Source organism: Gracilinanus agilis, chromosome 4, assembly GCF_016433145.1.
Source record: "Gracilinanus agilis isolate LMUSP501 chromosome 4, AgileGrace, whole genome shotgun sequence".
Taxonomy (NCBI): Eukaryota; Metazoa; Chordata; class Mammalia; order Didelphimorphia; family Didelphidae; genus Gracilinanus; species Gracilinanus agilis.
Window position 1 is genome coordinate 34,129,363 of NC_058133.1, and position 10,648 is coordinate 34,140,010.

General features: G+C 50.5%; 1 protein-coding gene across 1 annotated transcript in view; it reads left to right on the top strand.

Annotated features, from left to right (window-relative positions):
- The first annotated feature begins 2,302 nt into the window (after positions 1-2,302).
- Positions 2,303-10,648, top strand: part of ERI3 (ERI1 exoribonuclease family member 3) — a 126,241-nt gene continuing 117,895 nt past the window's right edge. The window contains 2 exon segments of the mRNA XM_044674827.1: positions 2,303-2,425; positions 2,427-2,583. Of these exon segments, the coding sequence (XP_044530762.1) occupies positions 2,316-2,425; positions 2,427-2,583 (267 nt within the window). The 5' untranslated portion in view covers positions 2,303-2,315.

The window sequence follows — 10,648 nt, forward strand, 5'->3', positions numbered from 1 at the left end:
GGAAAGCTGTCCTGCGGGGGCCTGGACTGCTCCAGGAGGTGAGGTAGTGAGCACCTCATCCCTAGAGGTCTGCAAGCAGAGGCTGTGTGACTACTTGATGGGCCTTTCCTTTCTGGTTTCAGCTGGATCAGTTGAGATGCCCTGGGTGACCCTTAGACTCTGAGATCTGGGGATTTGGTGAGGCTGTCCAGACATTTACATGGTGCCTGATTGCCTAAAGGAGCAGACAGAGATGGGTGCCTACACTTGGCCCTTGCTCTGGAGACTGGACACCCCAGAGTGTGTGAAGAAGGAGAAGAACTATGCTAATGCTATGGATGTTGGGAAATGGCACTGGGGGAGGGAGAGGCACCAGCCTCTAACAAGCACTAGATAGCCTGAGTCCCAGAGTCAGCTTCTGGCTCCCAACAGCTGCTTTCTTATGGGCTCCTTTTGCTGTTACTTGGAAGGACTGTAAAATAACCCTCTTCAGGTGGGACTTGTGGTAATACTGATCAGATTGCATTGAATTGCCCATTTCACAGAGAGGGAAACGGGCTTCATGCTGGGCTGCAAGAGTATCAGTATTGATTGGCCCAAGCATGGCAAAAGGGTCTCTGGCCTCAAGGGCTCACCAAGGAAAAGTGGGACTGGCCCTGTCTGTGTCCTGAACAGTGCTGCCCTGCCTGCCTCAGTGGGTGGGGCCTTGAGCCCCTGACCACCCCTCCCCATCTCTCAGGGTCTGGGTGCTGCTTTCTCTATTTTAGAACTGCCCCCTCTTGACCACTTTAACAGGAGCTGTGGTTCCATGGGTCTGTGACTGTCTGTGGTTGCCCATTAAAGGACTCTGACAGCATAGAGGTGCCCAAAATGACTGGAGCCCCATCTGGGCCTAACTCAGGAGGCTTCCCTGCCATAGGCCACTGATTTAGTTGAAAGGAGATGAAAGCCTTGGGGTGAAAAGGAGGGACAGAATTCCTGGCTCTGAGAGTATCTGTTTTTTCCCTGGAATTGCTGGAGCTTAGAGAGGAAACTAGCTGAGAACTAGAGATTCCTCTTTTCATGTGGGCCCTTAGATAACTGAATTAGTCTTAGCCACATTACTCTTCCTGCCCCAGCTGGGTGAACCCAGTTGGTCCCACCAAGCCTTTGGTAGTACAGTAGCCAAAGCTTCTGATCACCAGGCTTGCTGTCATGGGTTACCCAAACTGGTAGGGCACTGAGACAGATTTAGCCGTAAAATGGTCATGTTTTTGTCTAATAGGCAGAGTGGGGACAAATGTCCCCTCCCTGATTCTCTTGGACAGGCCACATTGGAATGAGGAGGATGGACAGGTCCTATGTAGGGAGTGTCTAGAGAGGCTGAGGGGACTGGTGAGGAAGATGGGGGAGAGAGCCAGGCCCCACCCCCCCACTCCTATCTCTCTGTCCTTGGCCCTCTTCTCTTCTCCATCTCTCTTATCTCCTTTGGTGAGCTCATCAGTTCCACTGGGCGCGGTGAATCATGACTCTCTGTATCTAGCCCTGACCTTTCTCCTGAGCCACCATTCCCTTATCACCACATGCCTTTTAGATATCTAGAACTGGCTCTCTTATGGGCATCTTAAATTCAGCACGTGCAAACATTCATTCCCTTTCCCCTAAAATTCTTTCCTTTTCCTAGCCTCCGTGACAAAGGCACTACTGTTGTCTTTGTTGCCTGTCCCCTCCACACAGGAGAGAATCCAGCTATGATTGGCTTGCTGTTCCTTCACGGTGCCATCCAGCCCCCCTCCACATCCCCCCTCCACACACACACCCCGGGTCTTCGCCCTGTCTGATCTCTATTCCCTGGACGCTTTCCTTCCTCTCCTCTGCCCCAGCTTCCCTGGCTTCTTCAAGGACCCGTTCAGATTGTGCTTTCTGTGGGAGCCCCTTTCCTCAGAGATGGCCTCCCACGGACATGGCTTTGTCTTGGGAACCTGATTCTTTGCATGCTGCTCTGGGCTAGGACCATTTTTTCTGTTTTGGGGCAGTGTGTAGTATGTGGTGGGTGTTGACTGACTGACAGATTACCTGGTTCTCTCTTGGTCACTAGGCCTGTTGCTGTGTGAGCCTGGGGAAAGGGGTTCTGAGCCAGAGTGGGGAGGAGCCAGCATAGTGTCTCATTTCCTGTTCCTTGGCTTGGGCTCTGGTGCCTGTGGTTCTTCTTGATCACAAGAAGAATCTGGGTAGCAATGTGTGGACGAACACCCTGGGGAGGGCCAGTATGCGTCCGAGGACCTCCTGGGTGTGGTGGTGTGAGAGTAACGGCTGTGTCTGTCCTTTCTTTCCCTCCAGAGACTTCTGCATGTTCAATGGTAGCAGCACTTGGCCGTCCTGGGACAGTGAGGCTTTCTCTGGACTCGCTGTGGAAGGCGAGGACAGTGTTGGGCTCTTCTCTGCCTCCTTCTTCTTCTCCTTCTTGTCGTCCCGGAGCTCAGCTCCATCACCGTCAAGACGCTGGCGACTCACGGCTTCGGGGTGGCCATGGCAGCCATGGCGGCCATCCCTCCGCAGAGATACCACTACTTCTTAGTGCTGGACTTCGAGGCCACATGTGACAAGCCGCAGATCCATCCCCAGGTAACTGCTGGGGCCTTTAGAGTCGGGAGGGGCAGGGGCTCCTGGGGATGTGGCTACCCTCATCTGATATTCTGCTTTCTTTTAGACCTGGGCTCTCTCCAGCCCCTGGAGAATGCCCACTGAGTGTGGGTATGGTGGGAAGGGGGCATGGCTAGTTAGAATTCTTGGAGCCCTGAGCACATGCCAACCTCTGTCTGCTCAGACACCCCATCCTTCTAGCTGGTGGCAGTTCTTGACCAGTGTATAAGGCAGTGCTTGGTTTGTGGGTTGGGCATGCTTATTGGCATGCAGGGGCTATATCTGAGAGGTGCCATGTGAAGGCATGTGATGCCAGGGTTGTGCCAGTGGCTGTGGTATGACTGACAGAGTGTTGTGTTCTTGCCTGGTTCACAGTAGGGCCATGGTGATGGTTGACAGGCTTGGCTTGCTGTTCACAAGTTTTTTTTGCTCTTTGACTTATCATTACCATGGCAAGCTTTTGAGTAAGGTATTAAGTCTTGGGCCAGGCCTGGAAGATGGCTGTAATTTGGAAAAGCAGGGAAGCCTCATACAAGGGATGCAACTGCTCTTGTTAAGACCCTTTGGGAAATGAGGAGTTGACCAGTGATTCTTGGCCCAAGTCAGGGGCTGTGGTATGAGAGGGACTGATTAGGACGGGTGCCCAGGTTCCCAGAAGGCAGTGGGTACCTCCAAGGGGAAAGATGGCAGATACTGAAGGAGGACCAGAGAGAAGGTGGCACAGGCAAGCTTGGGGAAATACTTAGAAAAAGGGAATAGCTAGACTGGTTGACAGATAGAAACCCTGGTGGACAGCAAGAATCAGAACTAATTGGCTCTCAGGCAGGTCCTGGAGCATTCCTGAAGGAAGGGAGTTGGGGGTCAAGTCAGTTCCTAGTCAAGGGAATCTGTTGAGATGCTATTTTTGAGGAGCACTAGGTGTGGTACCTCCCTTTGGAGCTGCTCTACAGTCCTGTCAGAGGGACTAGGAGAGCCGTGGTAATGGGTGGCAGGCCAGGACGGTACAGGCAGAGTGAGCCAATATGGAAAGAACCAGGGTAATGGAGGCCAAGGAGGGAGGTTTCAAGAGTGAGAAGAACCTTATATGCATGGAGCCAGTAGGGTGAGGGGGAAATCTCCTCTGGGCTGGCTAGTGGCTCCATAGGGCAAAGGGCACTGTGGAGTCAGGAGGACCTGGGTTCAAGCTGGAAGACCCTCAGCTCAGTCACTTCACCTCTGCCTGCCTCAGTTTCATCAACTGTAAAATGGGAATGATAATAATAGCATCTACTTCACAGGGTTGTGGGAATCAAGTGAGATCATATTTGTAAGATCCCTTTGCTGTCTTGAAAAGGCTGTAGAAACACTTATTGTCATCATTATTTTCTATTCACCCATGTAGAAAACTATGAGATCCAAAGTCTTGTCAAGGCTTTAAAGCCCCTTGTAACCTGTCTCCAATGTCCTCTCCAGACTTGTTATACATTTCTTTAAAGAAATTGTTTGTAAAGAGCAAACACAGATCTCCCTTCCCTATCTTCCCTCTTGGCAGAAGAGTAAGACCCTTAGAACAGATATGCAGATATGCATGGCCAAGCAAAACAGATTCCCACCTTGGTGATGTCCTTCTGTGCCCCTGAGCTCAGCCCCCCTCTTTCAGGAGGTGGGGGGCCTGCAGGAGGGTTGGGCTTCTGGAATCCCGATTGGTATTGTGTGGTCAGAGTTCTCACTAACCTAGAACTCATGAGAATCCTGCTGTTCAGTTTGTGTGACCCTCCAGACAGTTTGCACAGGCTGTGTGTGCCCCAGGCCTGGAATGCCTTCCCTTCCCTCCTCACCATCACCTCCACCTCTTAAAATCTCTCATTGCTTTCAGAGCTGACCCAGGTTCCACCTCCTCCATGAGGCTTTTCCCCACAAGTACACACATACACACTTACACACTCCATCACTTTTTATTTCCTTTGCAAGCACTTCTATCTATACACAATGTCTCAGCTGCTAGAGATATTAACTGCTTGAGGCAGGGGCTGAAGGGACTCCCTGGGACCTCCTTCTCAGTGCCTGCATAAGAACAACCGCCCCCCCCCCCCCCCCCCAGACACACGGTGGATGCCTAATCAGGGTTTGTGGAGATGAATTCCACATGCCTCAGGGCAGTTAACTTCTCTGTCCCTTGAGTTTCATCTGTAAAATGAAGGTATTGGGCAGGAAAGCTTAGCTATCTAATCTGAGGGTGTGATTGAGAAAATGCCATGGAACCTGCTGATGCCAAGATCCTCTGGCTTTGGCCCTGGGGTGGAAAGAAGCCTTATTCTTGGGGTCTTTGAAGGTGGTTAGATGAGACCACACTGTAGTCCCAAGCTTTGGGTAAGGCCAGGAAACTGTGTGACTTAAGAGCAGAGGTTCAGTCTTAGCCCTTCTTGAAGTTCCCTCCACTATATGGTTGTAAAAAAGGCAGCTTTTTCAGGCCTTGGGCATCTTTCACATGTTCTCTTTTTTTTTCTTTTTTTAAAAAAATTTTTTTAAACCCTTAACTTCTGTGTATTGGCTCCTAGGTGGAAGAGTGGTAAGGATGGGCAATGGGGGTCAAGTGACTTGTCAAGTGACTTGCCCAGGGTCACACAGCTGGGAAGTGTCTGAGGCTGGATTTGAACCTAGGACCTCCCGTCTCTAGGCCTGACTCTCAATCCACTGAGCTACCCAGCTGCCCCCTCACATGTTCTCATCCCAGTGAGAAATGAGCCTCAGAGGGGGAGGAGTACTCCTGAGCTTGTTCTGCCCATGACTGGGTCAGCTGCGGGAGCAGCACAGCTTGTGTGTGAGACCCCCCTGGTGGACATCCCCAGCCTGGAGCAGTGGCCTTCCATATCCCCTTCTCCCCCAAGGCTCTGCTAGGAGAGATACAAATCTGTTGTAGAATGATTCCATAGGAATGAGGAGAGCTTAAAGGACCTGGGATAGGATTTGCTTTGAGAAGAGTCAGAGAGGGCATGGGAGCTGTCTTTTAGTGTTTGAAGGATTGTGTTCTGTGGAGGAGGGATCAGCCTATTTATTGCTTGCCCCAGAGAAAAAAATCAGAAACAGTGGGTGGAAAGATGTAGAGGGCAGGTGAGGCCTCATACTGAGAGCTATCCCAGTGTGGGAAGGACTCTTCCCCAAGGAGGTCTGTCTTTGGAGGTCTTCAAGCAGAGGCTGGTGGCCACCTATGTGAGGAGCTTTCCATGTGAGCTTCTCCAAGGAACGTAGTGAAGATGGCCCAGGGAAAGGCAGTAACACAGGGACGTGGAAGGGAAGGAGCACTAGCTCCTAGAGGGCCCAACTCAGACTCTGGCCAACCCTGTTACTTCCTAGCCATGGGATGCCAGGCAAATTACCTATAGTGTTGGACTAGATGGCCTCCAGCTTCCTTTCTGGCTCAGAATTCTCTGATGCTGTCTCAACACAGAAATGACACAGTCTTTGGGAGGACAGCTATGGGGAACTGATGCAAGAAGCCCAAAGCTGTGCAGACACTAGATCTCCCCATGGGTCATCATTCTTCTTAGAAACACCCCCTTAACAGTGGACCAGATTTCCACCTTCCCTCCAGTCTTTCCTTGAGGTTTGCTCTCTGGAACTCTATGGGTTCAGGTCTGGTTCAGGAGCAGGCCCAAGTCAGAGGGCCCTGCAGGCAGTAGCTGTGAGTTGGGAGTCTCTGAATGCCTCTGGGAACCTCATCTGTTGCCCCTGCTCTGTTGGTCTTGACAAAGGGAAAACTGACCGGGGGCACTCCTGAGATTTAGAGACCCCCTAGTGTGCTAGGATTCTGAGCAGAACCTTGACCCGGTCAGTTAGCCAACAGCTAAAAGAGTATGGGGGCCCAGTGATAAGTGACAAGCATTAGAGAAGTTCAGATCCTATTAGAATGATCTCATTCCTTCCTGTGACAGTGTGATGGAGCTGAAAGGGATCCCAGTGAGGTGATAGGCATCCCATGCCTGGCTCCTTTGATAAACCCTGTGTCTTTCTCAGAAGCCTGGGGAATGGGGGCATCTGGGCCAGGGAACTTGGCTGGGTGGAGAGACCCCCACAGCCATCAGAGCTGAGCCTGGGGAGAGGCCCCAGTTCTTAGAGTGTCTTCCCTGCTAGAAGGGAAATCTTTCTTTTTTTTTTTTTCCACAAAAGATAGTAGCTTAGGTTTTCAAAATACATTTGAACTTCCTTTAAAACCCCTCCTGTTCCACTCCCAGTGGATGAAAAATTAGTTTCCCTGTGTGTTTCTAGAAGTTTTTAGTCTCTGTTCCTTTCCAGTGGCTGGGCCGTGTTGGCAGTGCCTTTGGTCAGCTGGACCTCACTCAGCAGTGTGGGTATGTGAGCTGGAGAGACGCTTTATGTGAGAAGCCTCTGGGTTAAAAGCAGCCCCAAGCCAATGTCCCTGGCCTGGGTTTGTGAGGAGGGGTCCAACCTGGCCTTGTAAGGACTTTTTTGGCTCCCAACACTTTCTTGCTGGCCCCACTGCTGTGAAAACTGTCTCTGCTCTCCTTCTCCATATTCCAGCATCTGTAACTTTGGAGAAAAATGACCTTTGGGATGGAGGTTTCCTAGCGTTTGGTCTGAGTCCGATGGGGATTTCCTTCCTTAGGAAAGTGTGCAGAAAATCCATCTGCATTTTGAGTTAACCTGCCGGTAAATGACTTTTGCTTATAAAGAGAACTGTTAAGATGCTGTTTTTAGGGGTGGGGGGGGGCAGAGTCGTGGAGAGAGGGTGGGTAATTGGAAGATTTCAGAACAGTTGAGATTTCAGATGTGTTAGACATGGGCATCCTGGCAATCCTCCATGAGGAAGGAAGGAAAGTATTTTGGAAAAGTTGGAGGAAATTTAAGATTTTCCTCCCCACACCCTGGCCTCCCTTCTAGCCACAATTAAACTATGTCTCCTCCCTTGGGTGTTCCTGCCCTGGGGCCCCAGCCAAAGTCCCTTTTGCCCAGCTCTGCTGTGGAGTCCCCTTGGGTGTTGTAAAGAAGACCCTGAGCATAGATTTACTGCCCTGCTGGTCCTCTGGCTGACCAGTTCTCCTCTGTGTGAAGGACTGGGCTTGGAGTACCCCCTGGACTCACTGTGCCTAGCCACGTGTCCACATGGAAGGCCCTGGCGCTCTTCTTTTAAGCTGGGAAATGAAATGCAAAACTGACGTTAATGTAACATTATGGTAGAGATTAAATGCACCCAAATCAGGAAATTCAAAGTTATGCTCAGCACAGCCTCGATAACTCAGGCTTCCCTGGCGCATGCCGTATTTCCTGTTAGTGTGGAGGGGTTATATGTTATGGCATTAAAAAGCTGCCTCTCTCTGCTAGACAAGCAGGGCTGAGTGATGGGTGGGAGAGCTCTAGGAGTGGGCTTGCAGATGTCCCCCACTCAGAGAACGTTTCATTTCTTCCAGGGTCACTGTTAACTCCCCAGAGACAGGGGCTTCCTTGGATGGCTTTAGTTTTTCTCACAGTCCAATGATGCAGTCATCTGTTGAGGGGTTCAGAGGTGCGGGAAAGACAAACTTGTTTTTCCTTTGGTTTGGATTCGGGAGTCCTCCTCCTGCCCACTTGGTGGGTATTTTGGGGGCCCAGAGGCGGGATTTATCTGTCAGCCCTCTCAGAGTTGTAATTTGCCTCTGTTTTCAGGCAGCTCAGAAATGCAGGAAGAAAATAGCCACATGGGACTGGGAAGGGAAATGAGGCAATTGTGGGGTGTGCTCAAGGTTTGGGCTGCTCTAGAGACCAGATTCCTGTTCCTGTGCCTTCCCTGGACCTGCCCCACCAAGTACTTTCTTTACTAGGCACAGCCAAGAGGCAATGCTTTGGGCCCTGCCAGCCAACCACCCCTCCTGGATTCTCCTGCCACTGTTGAGTTCCTCCTACCTGTGACTGCTGCTTTTTAGTCTCCTTTACTGTGCCCTATTTAATTAGAAATAGGGGTTTCTAGGGCTCAGTCCTGAACCTTCTTCTCTTCTCTCTACTTATCCTCCCTTTTGCTGAACATTAGCTCGTCATCATTCCACATGCTTTTATTGGACCTCATCTCTCATCTGAGCTCCAGGCCCATGTTACCAGCTTCCATTTGGACATTTCCATTTGAGTGTCCCATCATAGGCCTCCCAACTTAACATGTTTAAAATATAACTCAGTGTTTTCCCTGCTAAATCCATCACTTTCACAGATTTCCCTGTTTTGCAGAGGACATCACTTTGTTTCTCAATATCCCTGATGCCCAGGAGTGTTTGGCACTTAGTAGCCATTTAATAAATGCTCGTGGATTAGAGTTGGAAAAAGCTCAAGACTGGGACCCTCCCCCTCCCCCCAGCCCTTCCCACCCAGCAGCTACTGAAATAGTGCAGGTATGAGGTGAGGAGGGTCTATACCTCATGTGGAAGTGTCAGAAGAGACAAGGGGGCACATATGAAAAAGGTTACAAAAGTAGAAATGATAGGACTTGGCCACTCATTATATTGGTGGCTGAGAAAGACTGAGAAGCTGAGGATGACACTTAGGAGTTCCAACTTGGATGACTGGGAAGGTGGTGGTGCCCTCTACAGTAATAAGTAAGTTTAGAAGAGGGAAAGACTCGGGGGGAAAAAAAGAATGAGTTCAATTTTAGATAAGTTGAATTTAAGATGTCTATAGGACATCTAGTTTGAGATGTCCAATAGGCAGTTGGAGATTTGAGACTGGAGGTCAGCAGAGAGATTAGGGCTGGATAAATAGATCTGAGAATCTTCAGAATCCATGGGAGCTGATAGGCTCACCAAGAAGAGATAGGTTAGAGGAAGAAGAGAGAGAGAGAGAGAGCCTTGAGGAGCTAGTGGAAAAACCAGCAGTGTCACACAGGTAGGAGAATCAGGAGGGAGTTGTGCTCCAGAAACCTGGAGAGGAGAGTATCCAGGAGAAAAGGGTGATGGTCAGTGTCTCAGGCTGCAGAGAGGTCAAGCAGGATGGGGATGGAGTAAAGGCCATTGGATCTGGCAGCTGAGAGGCCATTACTAACTTCAGAGAAAGCAGTTTCACTTGGATGATGCAGAGGGTTAGAAGAGGGTGAGAGGAAAGAAGGTGGAGGCACTATTATATGTAGACAACCTTTTCCCAGAGTTGAACCAAGAAGGAGGCCTAGAAAAGGCTTCACCAGGCAGGCAAAGAATCCTTATCCACCTGTCCCTTTGTAGAGCTGGGAGCCAGCACAAGGAAGCTGTTCTGGGCAGGAAGGGAAGGATGCCCGGGAGGGGAGGAGACAGAAGATGGATCCCTGGGCTATGGTGGCTCTCTGCAGAGGACCAAAAAAGTACCCCCCCCCCCCATGAGGAGAGCCTCAGCCTAGCTCTCTTTGACTATTACTGATCTGTGAGGCATGCAGTCTTCTGGCCCTTAGAAATGGGGATATGAGTGGAAGGGTGAGGTTGGCTGGGCAGCAGAAGCAGCATTGCCATCCCATAGTGATGGGCAGTCTGGTCAGGGTTTGCCTTCAGTGCTGTCGCTTGGATGAGAGCCAAGGTCTTGAGGTCATGTGCTGAGAATTCAGACTCTTTTCTGCAGACTAGACCAAGATCCCAGCCCTGCCATATTGCTGCCTTCCTGGGTGACCTGGGGGAGGTTCTTGCCCTATTCAAGTCACAGGGAAGCTGAGAGAGCCCATCAGGTGGTGGGGATAGAAAGCACTCTGTTGCTGCCTTGAGGACATTGCCCACTGTTCCCTGAAGTCGTGTTGACTATCTTCCTATCAGTACCCTTGTCCACATCTGGGGACCCAGGGCTGACCGCATAGGGCAGGCAGTATCCACTCCCACCCCCACCATCCCTCCAGCACCACAACCCAGCACACTGGTTGTCTGATTAATAGAGCAGTTGTTGGGGATCCCTCAGGGCTTCCCAGGTACCTCATCAACTAAACCCTCACTTAACTGGGGGACCCTAGGCAAATCACTTTGTTGGGAAATTGGCAGATTGGGGCAGTTTGGGCATGTGCACTGAGGTCAGATTCATGGCCTCTGGGGATTCCTGGTGACCTTTTTTTTTTTTTTTTTTTTTTTTTTTTTTTTTT